This window comes from Microchirus variegatus, assembly GCF_963457635.1.
Source record: "Microchirus variegatus genome assembly, chromosome: 23".
Lineage (NCBI taxonomy): Eukaryota > Metazoa > Chordata > Actinopteri > Pleuronectiformes > Soleidae > Microchirus > Microchirus variegatus.
In genome coordinates this window covers 5350954-5377772 of record NC_139824.1, presented here as the reverse complement: position 1 = coordinate 5377772, position 26819 = coordinate 5350954, and the positions used below count along the sequence as shown (strand labels likewise).

At 41.2% G+C, this 26819-nt stretch overlaps 1 protein-coding gene across 1 annotated transcript in view; it reads right to left on the bottom strand.

Annotated features, from left to right (window-relative positions):
• Positions 1–26819, bottom strand: part of sdk1a (sidekick cell adhesion molecule 1a) — a gene marked incomplete at both ends in the record, with an annotated part of 322636 nt that overhangs the window by 169511 nt on the left and 126306 nt on the right. The window contains 3 exons of the mRNA XM_083909607.1: positions 11264–11411; positions 14755–14861; positions 18294–18450. Of these exons, the coding sequence (XP_083765733.1) occupies positions 11264–11411; positions 14755–14861; positions 18294–18450 (412 nt within the window). The remainder of the gene's footprint in view (positions 1–11263; positions 11412–14754; positions 14862–18293; positions 18451–26819) is intronic.

Sequence of the window (26819 nt, the reverse complement as noted above, 5' to 3'; positions counted from 1 at the left end):
GACCTGACAAGAATGAAGGATAAAGCTGAAGAGATGGTGAGACTGAGGAGCAAACAGAGATGAGACATAGTGAAAAGTGGGACTGAAGGAGTCTACAGTGGAGAATTTTCATTCTGTTATTTGCTGCCACATTAGAGGACCAACAGAGCAATTCAATTATGGAACTGGGTGGAGAGAGGGGAGGAGAGAAAGAAGAGCAGGAGGGGGAGAGGAGGAGAGCAGAGGAGAGGTAAATTGGAAAATATAAAGTTAAGGCTGGTATCAAAGAAATATTTCATATTGCTTTAGACCATGTCTCTTAGAGCCCAAAAATTAATCAGTGTAGAAATGTTGTGGCGGTGCATCTTATTACCTGTGTGCACTATTAGAGACAAAAAAGGCAATTAACTTTGCCAAACCCTGTTATTCATATTGATGTTTGGTTTATATACGGCAGATATTTCCAATTAGATCAGTTCAACAAACTTTAACTATGGAAATAACTCACGATAAACCTCAGTTGAGTCAATTACAAGTGTAATTCTAAACCTGGGACTCCAAGGCAATCTAATATTGTGTATCTAATACATGGCATGAATAAACAGGCATATCTCTCTCTCTCTCTCTCTCTCACACACACACACACACAAACACACACACACACACACACACACACACACACACACACACACCACAGAGAGAAACAACACAGTAAATGAAGACTTACACGGTCACTTTTGTCAAACAAGTCAGACAGGGCTGAGGCCTGTTCATCATCTATATTGCGAGAGGCTGTTTCTGTAGCTAATGAAGAAATATTACAATAATTTAACTAGTTGTTGAACCACATATTACCACATTATGACAAGGGAGCAATTCCTCTTGGTCTTTATGTGCAATACAATTGCGCTGCTATGTGAAGAAACTTTGATTCGATTTTGGTTATGACACTGATTTAACTCTCAACAGCGTGCAAGATGAAGATTTTGGTCCTGGTTATGATCGGGCTTTTGGAGTTTCCTGCTTATGTGTTTGTCCATGTAAACATCATTTTCTCAACCCAAGCTACATCGCAATTTATTTTAAACTAATAAAAACAGAAGATGAAACGCTGCAATAAATGGGAAAGTCTGCCAGCAGCAATGCAGCACATATGTCTTACTGTCACTTATCTTTTCATTACTAATGATTAGATGGATGAGCTATGCTCAGCAGGTAGACACCGTTCGCAGCAGATGTAGAGCAGCCAGAAACATCCTCAGCTGATGAGTGAGCTCTGTTTGTGTGTGTACAGTTGATTTGCTGGATGCAGATGAATCAAAGAGAGCGGCACCAATTTAGATGGAAATAAACAAACACCTGAATGTATGGTAATATCACGTACACAAGGATAGAAATAACCAAGTATCTCAGAGTTCCATCAGAATACATCAGAAATGAAGATGATCAAAACAAGATGGCAAAGAAACTAATGGAAAGTCTGTCAAAGACACAGACATGCGGGGTTTTAGAAAACAGCGTTCGAGTAAGAAACGGGAAACTTTAAACACGGCTGTGCTTAGTGCAGCCGTGTGTCTTCAACTTCTACATGTCGTGGATATTTATGTACTCCCAAAAGTAACGTCGTCATGTAATTGAGAGGAAAGTCACACACAGTATCTAAGCTTCTGATGGCTATAGAGATTAAGTTCCAGACGGTCGGTGGATTCAGATGAGCTTCATCCCTTTTTTTCTTTTTTTATTTCTTGTAACTTCTTTTTTCACATCTCTACCTTTCTTTTAGTCACTTTGATCCTCCCGCTTGGCTGCCGTGAGAAAATGAGTCATTATAGATTGTAATTGTGGATGGAAGATGTATTTTCATCATGCGCTGAGATCTAAGCGTGCGTGTCCTTTCGGTCTCCATCGAAATTTTCCTCTTGATCTTGCCGTTTGTCTAACGCACACACGTGCGTACATACGAGCACACCAGCGCGCACACACACGTGCGGCATCTGCTCGCGAATTCAGCCAGCGAGAAAGTTCCTTCTGTTCAGAACCTCCGCAGGATGTGTGCGTGATAGAAAATTGCTCCCTCTGTTTGAGAGGTGTTTGACAAATTAAAATGAATGACTGTTGAGGCACATAGACACACACGTTCCGCAGCATATGGCTGCTTTGGCCAGGTCTACGAGGAAAAGAATTTCCCACCAGGCCCAGTCCAGACACTGACCACCTGTGACATCCAGCGATCTGCGTATCACTCGGCTCCCTGGCAACAAGAAACTGAAATATTTACTGTCCTCACGGCCATGCTTCTGCATAGATAACTGCCTTTATTTGATCAGACTGGGCCCCCCTGCTTCTACAATGAAAAAAATGGAGGAGAGTTCTAATTCTCCACAGCCTGGCTGCCCTCGTGAAGCTGCCGGCTATCACAATCATTTCACGTCCATCTGCCACGGGCCTCAAAGCTAATTAAAAGCAGCAGTTCACTCTTCGCAACCTCAGCTGCAGGTCACAGCTAAAATATATATTAGCATCGGCGACGCTGAGAAGGCAGCACTGTTCCAAAGTTGTTTTGACGGCCGCTTGATGACGGAGAAGGAAACGGACAGGATCGCAGTGCATGTGAAAATGAAACGATGAGGGGAACAAAAACATGTGGTCTGGTGTGTGTGTGTGTGTGTGTGTGTGTGTGTGTGTGTGTGTGTGTGTGTGTGTGTGTGTGTGTGTGTGTGTGTGTGTGTGTGTGTGTCAGAGCAAGAGAGAGATGGAGAAAGTGGTGGGTTAATAGCCTATTAGATTAGAGCAGAGTGTCTGAGAAGTGACAGCTTGTGAGTTTCTTGCTGGTCAGTATTTTGAGAGCTGGGGAGTTTGGGAATGTTCACGCACAGACAGGATGTGCGTGTGGGTGTGTGCTGGATATGCAGAGTGGGGTTAGGGGCAGGCACGTGGACATGAATTAAGAGTGGTGAGGGGGGGGGAAGCGAAAATGACAGACAAAGTGAGATGGAGCTGGGGACTCTGGGAGTGATGCATATCGGATCAATAAACTTCATAAACGACATCATCAGCTCGGTCACCGCGAAGACAGCCAACCGCCAGGCACCATCTGGCCCCGTCTCACTGGACCGCAGGATCAGCCAACGTAACAAACAAGCACACACGTGCGTACACACACACAAACACACACACACACACACACACACACACACACACACACACACACACACACACACACACACACACACACACACACAGAGCGGCTCAAATTTTCACTGCACTTGCTTTGTCACACATGAACGCACACAGAGACGTTTGAGCCAGGTAGACACAAATGAGATTGGTCCAGAGAGACAGACCATGTGTGTGTGTGTGTGTGTGTGTGTAAGTGTGTCCACCACAGCAGTTAAACAGTTTATTCAGGAACAGAAGTTTATGGCTTCTGTGTTACAGTGTATCCTGGAGCATGATAATGGCTGTAAGAGTGACAGCCAACTACGGCTGTAATCAACCAAAGAAACTCTTGGTCGACTAAAGCCCTGATATTTCGACTAAAAATCGACTAATCGGGCTCTTAATTTGAAAAGACCCGCAGCCACGGCTGGAGTTCAACAGAGTCTGACGGCTCTAACAGCGTTTTGCATTACGTTCATCTGCGCAATACCATATAATCCGAAAATAATGTACTATGTCAACTAGTAATATCAGCACAATAACTGTTGAGGAATACAGAGCAGACTGAACATAGGAGCTAACTGTTGCTTGCAAAGTTTGCATTCCACTTTTTTACCGTCATCTACTTTTGAAAAATGCTGCCACACTGCTGATGTCTTTGACATGGATGTGACAGGGGGACTGACTGTAGCCTAAAATGAAAAGCTCAAAATTCACGTCTAATTAATGGCAACGCTAATCAGTCTGTCGCTCATGAGCCACGGAGCGACAACAACCCACTGGGCTGGACTAAACCAAAATAGTGGAAAACAAGGGGGATGTTCTCTGAAGACAGGCTGTTACCTGTGAAACACGGGTGCTCTAAAGCACCCCTATTAGACTTGGTACTTTCCTCCTAATGAAATTCACCATAAAAAAAATAGATAAAATAATAATAAAAATAAAATAAAAATAGTCGACCAATCACAATTTTGGTCCAATTAGTAGACTAATCGACTTTGACTTTACAGCCTTACAGCCAACTGAGAGAACAAAGCAACATCAAGATTAATTTAAAAGACAGGAGAGATGGAGATGGAGCAGGAAGGTGAGAGGAAGACATGTCTTTTTGAGACAAGAGAGAAGCTGTGAAGAAAGGTGTAAATTAGTCCATTCCAGGGTTCAAAGGAAGAGCTATGCATGAAGCTCCATTACAGTGTGTGTGTGTGTGTGTGTGTGTGTGTGTGTGTGTGTGTGTGTGTGTGTGTGTGTGTGTGTGTCACTGCAAAGACAGAAGTTTTAATTTAGATTATATTAATACCTGAGAGTGGAATTGTGGGATTCACTTCTTGTGTAGGTGTAGCTGGGTGTTTGTATGATTTCTTGAAAACCAGAAAGTAAATGAAATGTTAAATTACATTTATCCAATCAAACAAAGCTGTTACATTACCATAACTCGACACCGCAAGTGACAGAACCCTGGTGACATTTTTATCTTGTTGCCATGGATACAGGTGCCACTGCCTTCACTAGTCAACAAACTCTTAGTTTCAATTTTGCAAAACAAAAGATGATTTCAGGCCAGTCGAACCGCCACTCTCCACGTATGAGTGTGCCCACAGTCATGATATGAATTAACAATATCATATTAGTCAATGGCATGAACAGGATTTCAGATTATTTTTCACACAACTAGCATACACAGAGGTCTAATCCATTTTCTACCACTTTATCCTCCACAGGAGGGTCATGGGGGACGCTGTGCCTATCTCAGCTGACATAGGGCGATAGGCCCTATGGACTGTTCGCAAATCCATTGCAGGGCAACATACAGAGACAAACAACCATCCACTCTCACACCTATGGTCAATTTAGAGTGACCAATTGAACTAATCCACAAATTGCATGTTTTTGGACTGTGGGCTGAAGCCGGAGAACCTGGAGAAAACCCACACACACACACCGAGTGAACATGCAAACTCCGTGCAGAGAGGCTCTTGTTCCAATTGGGGCTCAAACCCGGGTCTTTTTGCTGTAAAGGCAAGAGTGACTTGGTTCAACATGTTAAAGGTTAATAAAATAATACAGCTGAAACAATTAGTTTTTACCTGTTTTGATAATCGATTAATCGCGTTGAAGCTTTTTTCATTATTAAAACAAGATTTCTGATTGTTTCAGCTTCTTAAATGTGAATATTTTCAGGTTTCTTTGCTCCAGAAAACAAAGAAATCATTAAAAGAATCATTTCACATAACAAGACAATCAGACATCCAGGTATGACAAACACTGATCAAGATTTTTTTTCACGTTTTCTGACATTTTACGGACTACAGGATTAATTGTGGAAAATAATCGAGAGAGCAACTCTATTCATCATTACTACACTATTCAGTCAGTTTCTGCAGGTGTGTTCTTATGTTATGTATCTGATACGAACAGAGATTACTAAACTCTTATGTACTAACTGGCCTGTGTTTTTGGTCTTTACCAGGAGAGCTTTAGAGGCAGAACACCCAGTAAACAGCAAAAAGTAGTCTTGGCTAACCTATAGTACCAAATATTTCCCTCCTCACTCTGATGTTTCATAGAGAGATGGATGACGCTGTATTACCTTAAATATAAATATGATCTATAGAAAGTGTTTTGGCTGATGTAAGCACTCTATTCACTAAGATATTGTAATGCAGAAATCTTACCTAGTAAGTATAATAAGATAAGGTTGATACTGTAGCACAACAAATGGCAGCCAGTTAATTAAAGTTTACCAGTATCCAAATCTGAGCCAGTGATCAACTTTTTTTTTTTTTTTTATACCAAGAACAGGGCCTATAAAAATGCTGATTAATTGAATGGCCTGATGTGTAGCTGTGCCAGCTGTTTGTCAGAGTTGTGTATCATGTGAAATACAGACTGCTGAATCTATCTCTCCCTCATCCTCCAGAAGAGGGGAGAGATTGTCTTGGACGCTCCGTAGAGTTAATGGAGTTGCGGCAGGTGATTTATACGAGGTACTGGAGGCCACATGTCTCCCTGTCTCTGCATAAAATTTGTATATGGTCTGGATAAAACAGTTCGTCCATTAAGTGTGAGGCCTGTGCTCTGTGAGACAGAACCCCTGCTTTCCAGTCCCAGAATGTCACCAACATTGTATTTCATAAAAATGTGGTAATTTCTTACTTTATTGGAGGCAGCCAGATATTCATTAGAAAGTGACTCTGAGTGCAATAAATAGCAAACCATGAATTTATTGAATTAGCTCAATATTAAAATGCATTGGCTCTGCATTTTTCCCAGGATGTTTTTCATTTTATTATTATTATTATTATTATTATTATTATTATTGTATTATTGTACTGTGTTTTTTTGTATTTATGTAGTGTTTACTCATTACTGATTGCTAAGATTTATGATAGTGTTTCCCAAGGCCCTTTTTTATTTGTTCTGGGAGTTGATGAGTGTGGGTGTTTTCATTTTAAAATGTGAATCACTTTGAGTTACATCGCATTGTATGAAAAGTGATCTACGAATACAGTCGGACTGATTGAGAGAACACATATTTTTTATTTTTAAATTAGTGAAGGCGAGGAGCAAACGAAAGCGTATGCATTCACCACAAAACATGCTGCGATGAGATTATCAGGTCAAATGACGGTAAAATTAATGCACCTGCCAAACTTTGACAGCCAATTTCTCACTGTCAAATCACAGTGCTTTTTTTAAGCTCTGCTAATCTACTCCTGCAACTGTAACATCCATGCTTACTCCGCATACACTTCAACTCAACACTCATTATCTTCATTTCACATTTTCATTATTAACTTGACAATTGATGATCTTCTGCCGTAAATGAGCAGATAATTACAATTGTAGTCACACTATTTATCTTTTTGCATGTTGTGGAAAAGATGAATACTAGGGATATGTACCAAACTGGGTACTTTTTGTTGTAGTGACCATCTTGCGTTAGTAACGGCACACCAGTTGACGTTAAATCAAATGCGGCCAAATTTTCACACCGAAAGCTGCATCTACTGTATGTGCAGAGATTCATGGAAGTATAAAGGCCTTTGCACACCAGGACCCATTTTTCAAGTAAACCATTTGCACATTTGAAATGTTTTGTCACATTTTGTCAAAGTAGACATGGAAGATTCTCGTTGCAAAGTACAAAGCTGGATAAGACAACACCTCCAACAAGAAGAGACACCAAATATACACGCAACAAAAATATAAACGCACAAAGAAAAAACTTGTAGTTATTGTTATGTGACTAAACAAATAACAGTTTAACTTTATCAATAAAGTGTCTTTTAATTTGCGAGCATTATGATCGATTTCAAAACAAAAGTCCTGGGACCTCATGTACAAAGGCTGCGTACGCACAAAAACGTGGCGTACGTCCTTTCCCGCGCTCACGTTCAGATGTATGAAACGTGAAATGACCGTGGAAATGTGCGGTACCACACGCCAACACTCATGGCTGCCGTACGCACGTTTCTACAGCTATTGTTCCTTTGGCGACACTCAGTGGTGATGCTGGGAAACTGTTAATAATGTGAAACAAGTAGTCATTAGAGTGATGTGCACATCAGAGACACACTTATGAACAAATAACACCTTGCAAATGGTGCAATCGGACGTGAGCGAGTATTTAGGGAGCGCGAGGATTTACTTGCAAACGATGATAATTGGCTCATAAGCCGATTTCGGTCAGGAGTGAGCCAGTCAGCTCTGAGCCGAGCCATGCCAGCTGTGTGGGACAGAATCATCCGAATGTCATCCAGGTTCATGAAATTCCCATACAATGCTGTTGAACAGGCCAACATTAAATCGCAATTTTCAGTGAGAGCCGGTTTCCACAATGGAATTGGAGCTATTGACTGCACACACATTGCTATAAAAGCGGCGTCACATAATTTGTTTACGTTAATAGGAAACATTTTCATTCCATCAATGTTCAAATCATATGTGATGCGCAAATGCAGCTAACTTACATCGTGTAAGGTGGTCTGGTTCAACGCATGAGTCATTCATTATGACTAACAGCATGGTTGGGAACAGGCTGGAGGCTGGCACAGTGCACGATGGGTGGCTTCTGGGTGAGTAAATAGTTTATTCTTTTAATTGTCCTGTATGTAAACCATTCAAATATCATTTTTTTGGTTTTCTTTATTTTCTGCTGGTAAAATTATAGCTACAGAGCTTTCTAACAAGCCCCTGATTATCTCCCTGTGTTCAGTATTCATGTCAGTAAAAGCGGGCGTAAAGTTGGAAATGTCAGCCGCGGCGCACTTCTGCATTCATTAATAGTGAAAAATAAAAAATAAAATATTAAACATGAGTCAAAGTGTTTCTGCCATCTTTATGCACCAGCGATGTGTATTGTGAGAAGCTGATTGTATGACCTGTTGCGGTCACTTCGCGTCGACAGAAACCCTCCGCTTCACCTCCACCTTGAGATCTGACCATTTCTTTCTAATCTCTGTGTGTGTGTGTGTGTGTGCTATGTCTTTTTTTGTCATATGTATCCCTGCTAACAGGGTACCAAGCAAAATCTTCCTGCGCGTTTTCATTCATTCGCTAGAATCTCTAGCTCAGACTGTGTGAAATTCCTTTTCTTTCCTTTGTTCATTGTGTTATTTGATCAAAGAGGTGAATCGCAGGTTCTATTTAAACTGATTTGCATATGTAAATGGGCACGTGGACAGGGAGGAGTTTGGCACCTCTGCATGTGCGCTCAATTCCACGTAGATTTTGGATGTACAAAAGAAACGTGACCACCACTCTGCCATGCTCCATGACTCTGGTGAGTTGAAATACTCAATCCGAGATTTGTAGTCAATAGGAGTGGCCAAGTGACACTGGACTACTGGGTTTGAGCAAAACAAATCATTCCATAAACAAATGCATCTGAGCAAATGTCATGACATTCTATTTTTGACCACCATTTCCAGTTCATGCATTTGTATTTTTGTTGAGTATATGACGGCTGAAGAGTTCTTTCAGAAGAGTCCGAAAGGAAAAGTCGCCTACAAACATTAGCAGCTAAAGCATTTAGCCACCACTAGTTGCACCTAAAATAACTAACCAGTACGCTGCTTAGTGTGCTAAAACTGTAACATTATGTGTTTTAGTATGTATTTCAGAGAAGCCAAAGTATTTTACCATTACTCAATTAACAGAAAAGCATTGCATATCGATTTCATCAACAAGTCCAACTGTCCCACTGTCAACTTGAAAAACAGCCCAGCTTACAACCTTCAGCCTGCCTGGCGTTACGTCACCAGAGCATCAAAGGTGGTGACAAAATACGACAGACCGGACCGGCATGATCGAGAAGACCATGTCAATCAGAAAACTATGGTCGATGTTTTTGTCAGCTGGTCAAACACTTCCTACTGTACTCACCATAGAAAGAATAGAGTGCATCATTATTCTCATTTCCAATGATTATGGTGTCACACTCCTCTCAGTGAAAGCTGGCTTTTTCCACCCTGCCTTCAAGTCTGACCTTTTGTAACAGCTACAAACATTTATAAACCTTCCAAGTGTGGCTGCACTAATTATTTTTAAGCATTTGGCATGTCAACGGGCGGGGATTTGTGCTTGGCCATAATAGATGCCCTTGGACCTTTTGAGAATGTTACAAAATGAACTAGACAATGTTAAAGGGCACCCTGGATGCTCCTCAATTCCTGCTGTCAGGACACGTTTTCTGGTTCCTTTTTATAGCATTTATTTTACTGTGACATAATTATCATTTTTACTGTGATTGGTAGTGGCAGTTTTACTCTCCTTGCAGTGTGTGATATACAGTAAAGAATGGATGAGGTTACAAGGAAAGCACTTGCAAAAAATTAATCTTACCACTTTTGAAACTCAAGTTTCTCTCTTCACATTCATCTACAGTACACAGTATGCGTATATTAAAATGTAAATACACCGCTGCCATGAAACAATCAGTTAGAGTAAGGAAAAATGACTCCTCGCTTTGTATTTTCATGAATAGCTGCGGGAAATACAGTTTAAGGAGGTTAATGCAGCTTAGTGGTGATACGCTGACAATAAACACTTCCAACCCCAGCTGTCTTGAGCAGCAAAGAAAATTGTGGTCCACTGTCAATATGACCCACTTAATGAAGCCCTATTAAAAAAAAATCCAAATTTCTATACTCATTCAAGACAAAAAGGCAGAGAGTCAAGGTTGATGTAAACCAAAGACAAAAATAAAATAAAACTAGCTGCTTGTGTAACTTAACTCCACAAAGCTCCCTGAAAAGCACTTCTGAGGTGGTGACTGTCATTAATGGAAGCAAAGTTGCTGGATGGCCATTTACGTGTACGGCAAGGCCACTGACAATCTCATCCAATAACACACAGGGGAGCCATTAGTGGTCTTAATGGCAAGTTAGTTATCTCAGAGAGCGAACAAAGTCTAATAAAACCAGTGCTTTTATTAGACTCTATCAAGTCTGTAACAGGTCTGCATCTCAATGCTTACTTTTACTGAACCAAATAGGCATGTGTGCTCAAATTATATAAGTATTACAAGTATTTTATGATTCTACCTTTGTCTAATAACTGCATCATTTATACAATTACCCTTTTACATTCTTCAAGATAACACCACTGACAGGAGCTAACAAATAATTATATGCAAATTAAAGGCATTTTCAGACAGGAGCCCAACAACAACATTAAACAAAAGGCCGTGAAATGCGGCTAAACGTAACACATCCAGGGACCCGCAAACCTCTGCTGAGCAATTTACATAAAAGAACATCTCTGGTGTACACAAAATGATTGAATAACTTTGTAGATGTGATTAATGGAATAATCCATTTTATCTTGCCCTGATAATGTCTTTATGTCTATTGTACTGGTGCTTAATGAAAAGGGTCAGTTATCTAATCTTGGGCTTATTCATAATAATTGGCGTGCATGGATTAAAATGAACGACTATGCTTCTGGAACATGATAATTGTTACACCACTCAGCGATAACAGCTGAAAAATGAAAGCTTTATTTCAGCTTGACTGTGTTTCGTATGTTTCCCCCCGATGAGTCTGCATAACTCACACGATAAAAGTAAGAATGTGCTGGAGAGAGAAGAGCGAGCGGTATAAACAGAGAGAGAGACACCTACATTCGGTTGTTGGGGATAATCTTGTGTCCGTCTTTGAACCATGTGACTATGGGTCGGGGGAAAGATGCGAGGGGTGGCGGGCTGATGACGGCTGCTCTGCCCTGAGTCACCGTCTTTCTCTGCTCCTCTGTGGAAAAGTCTCCTAAAACTGGAGAAAAAGGAGTAAACATTATTACAAGAAAGGGATGGACAACAAAATTTGATTATCCCTAAAATTGATAGACCTTATACTGTATATCCTCATGTATCTATCTGTAAGTACTGAGATAAGCACTGTACCCCTCACTGCAAAAAAAAAAAGTGTTTTCCTTTATATGCAGGTGCTTTTAAACACACGTGGTGTGGGACTCTCAGTAAACATCCACCCATCCATTTTCTACCGCTTTACACAGGGGGTGCTGTGCCAACATTTGCTTGTTAGTTGTCTGTTGACGTGTCCATTTCAAAGCTCCATGAGAGTAAATTTATCAAGTGCAGCGCTGCGCCCCGCTCTACTCAAAAGATGCAAACATGAGCATGGCACATATCATATCATGTATAATTTAAAACCTATTAAAAGACATTAACATTCAGCGAGGGGGGGGGGGGGCAGTGACATTAATCCATGTTTGCCTCATTGTTTGATGACACAGTAAAGTTGCAGGGTTAGTAAAAATTTCTCTGAGCAGTCAATTATGAGTTTCATTGAAGCAATGAAAAGCTTGGTTGCTAATGGTACAATAATTTCACTGAATGTATTCAAAAGACCATGTCTGTCCTCATGTCTTTTGTAGAGCAGTTTATACTCTTGACAGAGACAGTTTAATAAAAGTGCATGGTGCAACAAACAAAACATCCAAGGTCTTTCCTACCAGTTTATTATGTGGTTCAATTCATATGTTTGATTTTTTGTGGAAAGATTATCTAATATTATTGCTTATTTATTATGTCTAATGTTGCTTAACAGATGGTGTAGACCACATGTGTCAAACTCAAGGCTCGGGGGCCAGATGTGGCCCGCCATTTCATTTTATGTGACCCGCGAGTGATTAAATGTTCTTAAAAATCTGTGTTAAAATAGGTCTATGCTGCTTTAAGGCGTGCGTTGACCATAAAGTACATTTCCCACCACAAGATCGCAGTGAATCATCATGAATCAAATGCATCATGCGACGAGAGAATGTGTTCACAAAAGCCACAACCAATAACGATGAGGCAGTGAAAACTAGCTTTATTGTGAGTGAATAAGTCTTTTTCTGAGGGTGCGTTTTTGAAGCAGTGCATGCTGAAGGTGTGTGAGCAGGTCAGACCCGACCAGATACAGACTTTTAAAACTGTTAGTTTGTCAAGAAACACCATCACGGACGTGGTTACATCTATAATTATAATTTTAACTAAATAGTTATTATTATTATTAGCAATAATGCTACGGAGTAGTTATCTATAATTTACATTATATTTTTTTACATTTATTCTGTATGACAGTTCTCTGGCCCTTTGAGGCTAACCATTATGATGATGTGGCCCTCAGTGATAATGAGTTTGACACCCCTGGTGTAGACTTTTTTTTTTTTTTTTTCAAACTGGAAACATGACTGTGGCAGAGGTTTGATGAATTTTTAGGACACAAACACAAGATACAAGCGAGTTATAGTAATGTAAGTAGCCTCGCTGCCAGTCTGGCTTCAGTGGAACTGTGGTTTTAACTTGATTTTCAATAGCAGGCATGCACAGTGGAGGCTGATCCGTCTAACATGTTTCATTTGTGCAGGAAAAGAGATGAAAGGAACACCAAATTATAGACTGCACCCAGTTAAACCGAGGCAACATCTGACGAGATGTCAGGACGTCTGCTCTCGATAACCTCCCATAGAGCTTATTATATGTGTAGAAGTTCCCATCAGTTCATTTCACATTCATGAGCAATATCATTGAAAAATGTATTTATAATCAGATGATTTTATGATTATTTTCTATGGTATGCAATGACCAGAACTATCTTCTTTTCCCATGTCCTGTTTAGTTAATCCCTAGAATTATCAATTCTTTTTGACATTGACTTAATTTTCATTTTCATTCAAACGCATCTCGTGTTATTCAGAATGAGCACTAGTATAAACACTTTCCCCACTTTGCAATCAAAGAGTGCAACATTTAATTTAGCACCCTCTTTGACTTCATAAAGCAGCCTTGTCTCTTAAGAAATATGCTTCCACACGACTTAACTGCATTCTCAATTATGTTCCACAAGGAACAGATGTGCATAACAGTGTGGTAGTGTTTTAACCACTTGTGGCCATTTTGGCATTTTGAGGATGTGAGGGTGATGATACCATTTCACGGCTATGAAAGTCAAGGCACATGGGAGTAACTGGTGCTTTGGTCTGCTCACAAAAGGCATTCGGACCACTTTGAACAGTAGTGTAAACACAACGCGTTTGTGATGCATCTCCAGTGCATCTATGTGTCGGAAATACGTTGGTGGCTCCGAGCAACGCTAACATGAGAGTGTCTGTTTTACGCTTGTTCAAGATGACTTCTTCCCCTGCTTTGAAAAGCAAAGTGGAGTCCATACAATAGTGCGAACACCTGTGGCTTACATATTGATATGGTGGTGCACAGGATGTGACACTGTATGACAATGTAATCTGCTGCTGGAGGGGGAGGTGATGACCGTGACCGTGATGTGGACACACTGGAGAAGCATTTTTAATGTGGCGAAGCGCTATCCAATCACAGGGAACACATTATAGTATTAAACGTAGGGCTGTCAAAGTTAACGCATTAATCGTTGCAATTAATACTGCCGAGAGTAACACGATAAAATAATTTAACGCAGTTAACGCAAGTTTGTTTACTTCTGGTGTGTGACCTCTGATATGAAATTCGGGAATTATCCGTGTGAAACAGTGACTTGCCTGCAGTCAGTCAGACAGATAGGATAGACTGAGATAGTCACTGAAGATGCAGAGAGGTGAGGGATTGTTGGGTGGAAGGTTTTTAAGAAACTGAGCAACAGACAAGTTGCAATCTTTTGCCTTGACTGTCACAAAAAAACAGATGCGCAACTAATTGCTGAGAGCTGCACAGAGGAATTCCGTCAATGAGTGGAAAGTAAGTGACAAATTAAAGCAAACCTTTAATCGCGATTAATCTAAATTAACAAATTTCAAAATGTGAGATTAATTGTTTGTTTTTCTAATCTGCTGAAAGAGATACGCGCCACGTTGCTAAAACACACTGCAACTCACTAAATGTTTGGTATCAATCTGGTCTCAAACTGTGGTCTCCTAGAGGATAAACTACGTCACAAACAGAAATAACAGATTCCTTCCAAAACACGATGCGTTTTAGTTGAGTGGAAACATATTTCTAAGTGGAAAAGAAGCGACTTTTGGTTTTAATGAGTATTCACTTGTTGGTGCATCCTGCGTTGAATATTCTTAATCGGCAGCATCTTCAGTGTGCGCGCGTATGTGTGTGTGTGTGTTTGCATGTGTGTGTGTACTCACAGGCCACCTGCACATCTGTTCTCCTGTGTATTACTGCTCCCATCCTGTTCCTCACCGTGCACTGATACAGGCCAGCATCATTCCTCTTCACAGACGGGACCGGCAACCTGTAGATGGACAAACGCACAATGAGGATAATCATGAAGGTGTTTGAGTTATTTCAGAGCTGTAAACAGGCCAAATAAAAATAAGAGGCGGGGGCATTTGGAGTCATGATTGGAGACCAGCAAGACAGAAGGGAATGGGGACGGGGGGTCTGTATTGTCCATATGTATGCACTCTTGTGTACTTCCCTTTCATAACCTCAGTCTGAGAATGAATCAGTCCTCCAGTTGTCAAAAATCTACCCAACCACAAAAGGAAAAGCAGTGTGGCGCATGTGTGTGCTGTGTATGAAATGTTTTTGTTCTAAAAGGGGTTGTTAATGGGGCTTTAATGGACTGTGCTTCACTAATGGGAAGCTTGGCATAGGCTCTAGTATGGTGCCATGCTGGGTGCACGTACACACGCACGCACACACACACACAGATACATAATAAACACAAACTGCATAGACACAGTAAAACTGGACTTTGAGGCTCATTATAAAGAGCAGGACAGCCAAGTATTTAACTCCCAGGCTGTTAGTGAATACTGCCAACATACACAAACCCACACACTAATACACACGTACATCAAAGACTCACAATACGCAATTCCATTTGAATCAGGAAAGACACATTACCGAGCACCTCTCATCCCAAAACAGATTTTGATATTAGACCCTGCCAAACACCTCATCTCTTTCTCTCTGCCTGTGTTCCGTTCTGTTTTGATAAAACGTGTGTGCACTGGGGCTTTTGCTTCATCTTTTGAAATCCCAATGTTGTTTTTGTTTTTTTTTAGATATATTTCACTGAACAAAAAGTTCAAAGTAGACAGGTGGGAATCAATACTATAATTTCTCCGTAAATTAGTTTGACACAGTCTCAGCCCTGCATGAAAAGTTAAGCTCCCTGCTGGATCAGGACGAGAACACGTTCAGTCAGGTTCTACAGACAGTTCCGCCACTAATTGACCGAACCCTTGCTGTGTTAATCACATTACAACAATATATAACACGAGTCCCCTGAGAGGAATACGCTGTGTCACATTAAGCCGTGTGCTTTAAATGAAAGAGAAGGAAATAATAGAATAGAATAGAATAGAATGCCTTTATTGTCATTATACAAGTTGTACAACGAGATTTACTTGACTTCACCTTGAAAGTGCATACAGCTAACAACGAAGAACAATAACAACAACAACAACAACAACCAGAGTATGGGTCAAGGACATTAAAAAGAAAAAGTGACCCTAGTTAACGTGAGGTGGGTTTTCAGTTGCAGCGTACTACATTAAAAGGATATACAGCCATCAAATTCTTATTGCACAATATGAAATAGCAGGTCTGTAGCAGGGTTTAAATATAAAAAGTGCATTTCTATGAGACGTGACCCATAGCAGGGTATAAAAAATAATAAATAAGAAAAAATAAAGCGAATAAAGCGAAGTGACATTATTATTCTCACAAATGGTGAACAATTTTGAAGATGAAGCAGTTGCCTTGTCAAGAATGTTCCTGGAGTCAAAGCTAATATTACCGTCGTAAATCTAGGACTGCACTTAACAATTATTAGTCATGTGTTATTATTAATTATATTAACAATAAGTCAGAAAATAAAACATTTGAGAAATTACAGTAGTTGTTTCACAAACCTCAAAAACACACAAATCTATTCAGTGATTAGTAATCAATTGGTTTTTGCAGGCCTGATTATTATCATTTAAAGTGAAAAATCGATGTTTTCAAAACCACAAAATGCCATACTCAAAAAAATAATTTTGTTCACTGGCATGGAGGAGGAGAAGTTTGAAAAGAGTACAAATTACATTGATTTGTTTTCAATAACTCCACTTAGCCGAAGATGCGGGTCGATAATATACAAGATTATTTTACACCGCGGTAAATAGCATATAGCACTCACTATAATTACATCGCTGTGAATTTCCATTGGTATCATTTTTAATTAGCCAAAAGAGAGAGAGTGTGCATTCTTCCAGTCATTCAAACTTCTGACAATGAACCTGGAGACTCGGATCCAACACAGTAAAGTCAGACGTGTGGCTTTCAAAGTAGAAAGCATAGGTAAAACTTGGCAGGTGAAGTTGGACTGTGATGAGATCACAGTAACGTTGACATTTTATCATGATGATGCTGTGTGTTGTGGAGGCTATCCAGCATTTTAGTCACCTGTGATAGGAGCTAATCTTAGGATGCTTTCACACCTATAGTTTGATTGCTTTGGTCCGCAAGCTGGGCAGAGAATGGCGCAAAACCGCGCAGCTGAAGTTCCGAGGCGCTGACACGCCTGGTGAAAATCTGGGGTTAGCCCACATCTCATACCCATAATGCATTAAATGTGGTTTGGTTGCTTTCACACCAGAGGAACCGTACCAAATTAGGGCGGATAAAGTGGTCCGAGACCTGCCTGACCGGTTGATTTGGTGGGCACCAAAGGGCCGAGATTACATTCACACCTACGCAAACGAACCAAACCACAGCCACTACAGCAACACATGATAACTGGATCCCTGGTCTTGTAATTTATTATTATTATTATTATTATTATTATACTATATTTGTCTCTCACCGAAATGTTCAGTGAAAGTGATATCAGTGTGTTTTAAAGTTTAAAGCCAGATCTTTCCAGTGATCGCAATCATCATCATCATCTATCACACTCATGTTGCTCAAGTTTGCAGATGACTAGAACATTTCAGTAACAGAAAGTGAAAAAAAAAAAAATAATAACAGTATGGCCATTATAATTGGAGAATCCGGCACAGACATTCCAGATGGTCACAATCTCTCTCTCTCTCACACACATATATATGTACACACACATACACACCCTCATACCCACAGCACCCTGCCAATTCAGCAGCCCTAGACTCACCAAACTAAAGTAGCCAGAACGCTGAGAGCAGTCCAGAGCAACACAACACCTCCTGGCTCTAACAACTGCCTACAAAATGCTGGCTAAACCCTCCACCTCCCTCAGTGTCCATGTGTTCCCATGATTCTCTGTATTTCTGAATGATGTGAAAAACAATTTTGTTTCACAGCTGCAGTTTTGCCGAGAGGGTTTTTTGCTTAGCTCTTAAACGAACCGGCACACAAAGGGACAGGAGCCTGGCGGAGGAACAGAAGCGGAGAGAAAAGCAGAGAATGAAGCGCACCCATATTGATTGGTTCTCCTCTTCTTTGCCTAGACTTTACACATATTTATACTGCTAATGCAATTACTATTTCCAATTTTGTGCCACAGCCTAATTGTTCTGACCTTCTCTCGACGCACTCCATCACTAACAGGAACGGCTCTTGTGCTGCAGCTGTTCTTTCCATGCCACAGATGGGAGTCAAAACATGGACGACGTTATTAACACATGAGTTATACACTTTACAACGAAAGGATTTACGACAAAAACTTGGTTACTGCCAGTCAGTGCTCGCTGACCTGTAGTTTGGTGTCCAGTCCGTGATGTTGCTGCTGTTGAGTGTCCATCGGTACTGCATAGGCCAGCTGCCTCCGGCCAGGCAGGTCAGAACCAACTTGTTTCCCTCCAACAGCACTTGCTGCCCAGCTGCACCTCCTCGCAGGTAGGGGGCCACCTCTGGTAGAAAAGAAAACAGAGAAAAAACACTTTACTTTTTTGACTTCAAAATGTCTATAGTTGTCATTGTTGGGCAACACAAACTAACTTTACTACTAGAAAAATCCATTTCTTTTTTATTATTTACACATACATTTGGAGAAAATCTTATTTTACACCTTTAATTTTTTATTGTTTTACGACCAAGCTGAAGAGAGAACTAACCAAATCGGACCTGAATGTGAAAGCTTGCATGTGTTATTTTAAAAATGCAGACATAGCAACTAAATCCAGCCATTGAGAAGAAATCAGACATGTCAAGGCAAAAAAAAAAAGGCTGTGTATTGCATGTACTTTTTCACTGCTCCTGAGCTTGAAACTCATTTGTCATTTTACACTGGTTCAAGGCAGCACACCAGGGATCCAGCAGCCATAACCCCGATCTTCTCACCTCTATAATTCTTTTATTTATACCTGCAGAGACAGGCTGTGAGTGGAACCAAAATCAGATGATGAACATGTTTCAGACCGACCAGGACTCACCAGGGACTGGAGATCCCCACTCTATTAGGATGTAAGTGTTCAAGGATTTATATTTGTCATATACACAAAGATACAAATGTAAAACACAACGCAGGGACGTGTGTGTGTGTATCTTTCAGAAAGGATAAATTAAAAGAAATTAGACATTAATGGAAGAATAAATACAAGCAAACGCTCAAGTTTCTAGGGATAACATTTATAGTTTAAACTGAGCTCGTAAGCACAGGAATACAACTGTGGTTTGTAAATCATTCACCATGTCACATTTTGTGACAATACACAATTTTGTGTAAACTCACAAGTGCAAAGACTATTCCTAATCCAACGACTCCAACTCTGAAAGTGGTGTACTTTCCCAAAAACTCGCCTGTGGTATTCAATACTGGTATTGAAGCATAGTACTGTGTAGTGATTTCCAAAATCTAATGGGAAGCCTGTTGAAATCATTCGCCCTACATTACAAGGTACATTAGCTAAACAGCTGCCGTCTAAACAAAGGCACCCAGTCTTTACCTCTTGGCTCCAGCGCTCAGACGTGGATCACCACAGCAAAAGATCAAGAGGTCCTGTTCAAAGCAACTCGCTGCAGTATAGTCACATTCTTAGGGTCAGGACCCACTACACCAAACCAAGCGTCTGGGTGTGGGTTGTATAGTTAAGATTTATATTTAACCCATCAACCATTTACACACACAGTCACACACAAACCGGGTTATAGGGGGAAAGCTTATCTGCTTGCTACAGTATGTATGGACAGGCCCATAACTCTGAAGGCAAAGTTTTACATTCCATTTTCCCTCGCCCTTTCTCCTGTCAACTCAATCTTCTCTCCACCCTGCCATTTCAACTTTTCCACGTCGGTCTCTCCTCGAGCCACCTTCATTTTGTCTCCATTGTTCCTTCCTTAATCCTCAGTTCCCTGTGGATGTTTTAGGGCCACCCTTTTTCTCCCCTTCTCTTTCTCTGCCTGCTCCTGTCTCACTCCTCTCTTCTCACTTGGTCAGATTGATAGCTGCCTGCTCCACGCACAGGAGGGAAGTGTTCCATCGATGATAGATTTATGCATGTGTGCGTGTGTGTGCGAGACAGAGAGAGAGAGCGAGAGAGAGGTGAGTGTGCATGTGAGTCTAAGGATTTATTTGGAATATTCCGCTTCGAGAGACGATGGCTGGCAATGCAGACTCCAATGTCATACTGCTGACCAGCACAATAACTCACCTCTGCCTGCCTGTGTGTGTGTGTGTGTGTGTGTGTGTGTGTGATAGGGAAGCTAGAGTGGGTAGTGTGTGCGTGGGGAGCAGAGGAGAGACCAACACAGCTTAGCACAGACCCCCAGTTAAAAAGACTAATGTATAGTGCAGACATATACAGCACAGAGAGATGTGGACGCTGTGCTTTCCGCCTGCATTGCCACTGCACTCATCTACCGATTCCTTAATGTACGGCTGCATGTTGTGTCCACCCCCGCACACCCTCCACCTCCACCTTCACTTCACCATTGGCCTTTTAATGTACTACTTTTAAGAGAGTCCATTAGGAACCACAGACAAAGATGGAGAACACCACATCACAGAGGAACAAGGTCAGCCAACAGCGTGTTTCACTCAACAATGTCATCAGTCCCTCTGTCTGTCTCTGTCAATCAGTGTCAACACGTCACTCTCTCTCGCTCACCTACAGTCTCGTCTTTTTCTAAGCGGCCTTTCTCTCTCGAAAGCTGCACAGGCTGTCTGTCTATCAAGGACACCTCCCCTCTCTGTTCATTCCTCCTTCTCTAGTCCATCATTTTCAAAGTGTGTGTGGTGTAACGTGTGCACGTCTCTGCTCTGCAGGCTCTTATGAAGCTGAAGATGCTGGGGTGGAATTAAATTTGCCATGGAGATGATGATAATGGGGGGAGTGGGGGGGGGGGGTGACAGCAGGGGAAGAGCGGCAGGGTCACAGCTCTGGGGGTGATGGTCCAGTCTTTCTGCACATTTACAGTTATTGGTCATTAGACTCTAAATGACTTGTCCTTTACAAATGGGCCTGTAAAGATCATCATTCTTGTATCGGGCTGTATTTAACATCTAGGACAACGAGTCCTACATTTCACAGTAACTGCTGTAGTGAGATGTAATATCTTCCCTGGCACAATATGAGGTCATGTGGCAACAGCATGGGTCAACGTGTTAATGTTTGTGCTGCAAGATTAGAAGTTGCCTAATTTGGCTAATGTGGTCAAACAAAAACTTTTTAGCGGACCAGTTTGCATTCAGATGTACAGAGGAAACCCTGTGGTGTAAATGAAATTCAGAGCGTTGTAGGTTGAGGAATGAAACTTAAGAGGAGCTCTTTGTGTGTGTGTGTCATGTCAGAATTAGGGTCATTCACTCCAGAAAAAAACTCACATCTAAGCTTGACCCCTACTGTGAGACAGGGCTGGCAGAACTGGCTATAACCGATGAATACTGATTTAAAGATAGTCTCACTCTCTCACTCAGACACACACACACACACAGCCTGAAACTTCCATTTTCATGCACGAGAGGAGAAAATAACTAAATCAGTTTTATATTACAAGTAATTTTGCATGAATTTGTATGAGTAAAAGTTGCCTTACGATGCAGTTTTTTTTTAGCAGTGGTAACAGAGGTCTGATATGATTATAAGGTGCAAATGAGTTCTTCTCCTTTTTAATCTAGTAAGTCTGCCTGCACTTGTTTTGGACATTTAAAACACTCAGCTGGACAGTGTGTGTGTGAGGTGAACACAGGACATACAAGTTGAATTGTTGGCATGTTGGTACCAGTCATAAGACAAGGTTTGGTGTGTGGGGGGGGGGAGCTAATTAAACAGACAATGCAAAGTGAAGGAGCTGAGAAATTAGACTTCACAAAGGTCAAGTGAAAACACTTAAATTATTTAAAACGAGTCCTCTGCAGCTACTTCATGAGAAGTTCCCAGCAAGAGACGATGGGGAAAGAAAATCAGGTCAACAGGCTTTGTCAGTTACACCTTGAAATAATACAACAAACTCACTATTGAGATTATAGAAGCCAGCTCATTTTTGAATGTGTTATTTTTAACAATTTTTTCAGTTTTTTGTTCTATTCTGTTTTATTAAATTGTTATTATCAACCACCTCATCCCATGCCACTGTCGCTGCTTCCTCTAATACTCCACAAACGTCACAGTTTTGATGACTTTAATGACAATAATAATAATAAGTGTTACTTAATTAACAATACTGCTAGTATGAGAGTATTTATATATCATGGATTAAATACACAAGTAAATAAATGATGTACTTGCATCATAGTCTGATGGTAAATTAATAAATGAGCATGTGACCACGGTGTCGGCGTTTAACATGTTCGTGAATCACTGTAGTACCATGGAACGCGCATTTAACGTATATCGCTGGTTTATTTTCACTGAAATTTCAGCCCTAGATACTACGTCAAATGGTCTATGAGATGGCAGCATGAAATTCAAACAGACCACTACAGTTTAACTTGGCAGTCCATGTTTGAAATTATATCAAATTTCAAATAAAAAGTGACAGCCCTAATAGTCATATCATAATGCAACCTGGAAGTCCTATGGGAACGCTCCCGTATAAAAACAGAACCTGACATCCATCAACAACACCTGTTTCTGATTTATGCAGCAGTTGGCAAAGGAATGAGGAAGAAACACAGAAAAAGGCAACATTAGGATGAAACTGTGACTAAGAGGGAGGCGGCAAGAACTATAACCTCTGCAGAGAGCTGGAGGAGGGTGAACTTCACAAGAGTGAGGTGAATTTCAGGTGAGCTGCAACTCTGACCTGAAAGCTGATGAACTGGATATTAAAACGATTCGGCTTCACAGCATACTGCACTGCTTCCCTTCTTATAATCATTTTCAAATATTCCCTGGTCTGTGTTGGTGATAATCCTGATTGCAAACATGCTGGAAATCATCTTAATAAGAGTGATGGGGCAATGGCATTGAAAAATGTGTTTTAAAGTCTGCACCAGTCATGCCATCAAGTACGTGCCTGGAGTATATGAGAAACTCTGGGGCTCCACAACAAGCACTGCATCCCAGTGTTTTTCAAAGCCAGCACTAGACACTATGACAGAAGAGAGTACATGCACTGCACACCAGAAAAGCAATCTCAGGTATCCAGTCCGTTGCAGTGAGGACTGGTCAGCATGCATACCCATGAAACTAAATAGCCATGACGCAACGACATGGCTCAAACACAGGAATGTCACCTCCTTAAGTCAAGATGCAGCTTTTTTACCTACACCTGTGGAGGCAAGACAATCTTTATAGAACAACATTTAATTTGGGAGGACAAGCGAGTGTCACTGTCGTTTACAGAGAGGTTTGGCACTGCATTGACTGCCATTCATTTGGACAGCCTAAAACTACCTGTAACTATAACCATTTAAAGCCATACCTAACCACTCTAAGCTCACATAGAGTGGTCCTGTTGCACATATATGTTAGTTATGGAGGTCTACTTACATACATTAACTTGTTTTTATGGTCAAAAACCTCCTAGTTGCTGTAAACGAGCCGATTGAAATCCTCTTTTCTGACGCTGTTCCCCAGCTGTGATATTTCAGACTCAACTCTCACACCCAGAAGACAGACTGTTGTGATTGGCCTGTACCCGGAAGTGACATATCGGCACACCTGCTCTCAGAAGCGCAGCTCCCCCCTCTGGAACGGTGGATGCACTGCTATTCATTATCAAAACATTGTTTTAACAGTGTTTAAAAATAGCTTCATCACGACTCCCCGCCGCAGTCCCTTTTATGACTTTGACCCGGAGTCAGACCCAGAGTGAGAAGACACTGTCGCTCGTGAAACACCTCCACAACGGACGTTATTCTTCTTCTGCGGTTCAATGTACGCAGCCGGATGTACCCAGACTAGTGCCCGGAGCAGGACGATCTGCTGTTCAGGAGAACTGCTGTTTATGTAACCAGACCGGGTTTTTTCAGAGATCTCGCTGAGCCCGAGATTACAATACAACACAGCGTTCTCAGCAATGGCTGACCTGTTTGTTTTGAACCTTCAGGGCTTCTTAAACAAGGTAATGACGTAGATACACACTAAAAAACAGCGTTAATTGGAACTTCCGGTCTAGTTCCGCTTTATTATAATCAAATATTTGCCCCAAACTTAACCAGTTCCTCATGAATGAGGTCTCGAGGACTACTGGTGTTTGTGCAGGAAAAGGTCCTAAAGAGGACAACCACACTGACACATCACACACACACACACACGTCCAATACAGAAAACTAACTGAGAAAATCCAGTAACCACAGAGATTGACAGCAGAAAGCCGAAAACACCTGCTGCCTTTGATGATGATGAAATCAAAGTGGTTTTAATGCTCACCCACCAGGCAGCAGCTTTACCCACTTATCCCAATAGCCTCCCTCAGCTGAACTCCAAGATAGGGAGACCACAGGGTGAGACCACAACTGAACAGCACTGGACTAGAAGTACACTTGTGGACAGTGGGGGGGAGCTGACAGGATGTGACTGCACTTCAACTCAAGCCTTTCAAGTTGACAGGTGCCTACAAGAGGCATTGTTGATAACATGGCCCAATCATTGTTTTTCAAATACTGTGATTGACAGCTGTCTGTTCAAATCCTGACAGATGAATGACTGATCCTGATGTGCTGACTGTCACTTGACAGAACAGGAGACATATTGCAGTCAAAAAAAAGCACTAATACTGTATAGGGATAGACACATACAAGACTTCGTGTAGGCCTGGTAACGTATGTGGAGTTTGCTCCTTTGTATCAAAGACAGTGATATGATGATTTGCTGAAACTGAGTTACAATAGAGGATAAACACATTTAAACAGGTGGTTAAGGCTACGTTTACACTAGCACGGGTATTTTTAAAAATGGAGACTTTTCCCTGCGTTTGTGCCTTTCGTTTACACACAAACGCCGATTTCGCCTCTGAAAACGATTCTTTAGTGGTCAAAAGTGGAGATTTTGGAAAACTCAGTTTTTGCGTTTTCATGTAAATAGGAGAAAAACGGAGAAAAACTGAGTTTTAGTCAATCTACGCTCCAAAAATGTGACCTTTTTCACTCTGTCACTTGAATAGTTACGTCCATACATCGAGGGTGAGAGGTCGTTGAGGATTCTGATTGGCTTGTATGGCTTTCTCCTTCTTCCTACACTGCCGCCCACAGGCTTGGCGTAGTTATGATGGCTCTTGACAGCTTATTTATGCGGGTTAATATAAACATAAACTGATGAAAAATATCCAGCTCGTGTAAACGTAGCCTAAAACTGCATCTTTCTGCAGTCAAATGGTTCATAAGACAAGTCCTCATAAACATTCATGACCTCTTAAGTTCTCTGAACTTTGAGTTCAGGACGCCCTCGTATACAAAGTGTAAGTCCTGATTATGAGTTCACAAGTTCTGCGTGATTGCTACAGATAGTAATAACAAGCTATAGCCACAGCATACAGCCAGTGTAGTGCTAATGAAAGCAACATAACAGACAGTAATTCAGAGCATCCAGCTGAATATCTGGAGTTACTGCCAATTAAAGCTCACTCTTTGGCTAAAATGCTTGAGACAAGACCTAAGATGTTAAAAATGGTGATGTGCTCTCCAATTTGCAAAAGGCATCCGTAATGACTTCGAGTAAGTCCTTTCCCTTAACCTGTAAGTAAATTGATGCTCACTTTATGTGCTATATCTGTTTTCATTGGTGAGAACGGGCATGACAGCCGACTGGCATTAACTCCCACAACGACTTTATATTTGATCTGGCATGTGTGCTCAACTGTGATGACTGCGGGCTCTCAAGTATTACGTATTGGGCCTTAAACAAGCCTTGTGTTAACTGAAGCTGTGACTGGGCAGCCGTGAAATTAACATTTATTTATTGTTTTCTCCCAAACATTTATTGATGTCAGCTTAACTATGCGTGTATATATATATACTCTTTCCCAGTGTCTACAGAAAGATAGATAGATAGATAGATAGATAGATAGATAGATAGTGTGTGTTTACTGAACTTCTAGTTGTTATGTCAAATTGTAATATGCTGTGTATTAACTGAACAAGCGTTTGTTTGTTATAAAAAAAAAAGAAAAAAAAGAAAAAGCTGCTTGGGTAAAGCAGGAGATCATAATGTGTTACTGCAAGTTTAAGTGTGTGTGGGTTATAGCGTGTATGTGCGGAACTGTGTGTGCAGGCTCTGTCAACCTTGAATGTCTTATAGAATTATGTTATGAATGCACTGGGGGTCATTGGAGCGCAGGTCAATGGAAGGGGGAGTTAAGGGGATAATAAATAGGGTGCAAGAATTGAAGAGGAGGAGTGGGAGAGATGGAGAGATGATATGGGTGAGGGTGGAGGAATATCTGAGTGGAGGGTGGGGTAATCAGGTGGAAGAGGCTCTGATCAGTGACATTTCAGAGGTGGACCACACTGCAGGGTACATGTTAAGACAAATACACAACAAAAAAACACACACTCTCACACACACACACACACACACACACACAACGCCCTCCTTCGCTCCCTCACAACTGTCAGCTCTGATCTACTGATGAGCAGACAAGCGAACAGGAGGAGAGAGGAGGTGAACGGGCGAGTGGGGAGGGAGTGAAATAAATACCTCCCGCTGAGGCAGCAGCCTCCGCTCTCTTTCTGAAGAAAGTTGTGTACATGAGCCACTCTGAAAACACTTCAATACTTTTGAATGACAAACACAAACACATGCATACAATAATTATTCTCTTCTTTTTTTTTATCCACCCAGACTCAGACTCAGCCCTCCCTCTATCATTTCCAGAGCATTTTATACTCCCCTCATTA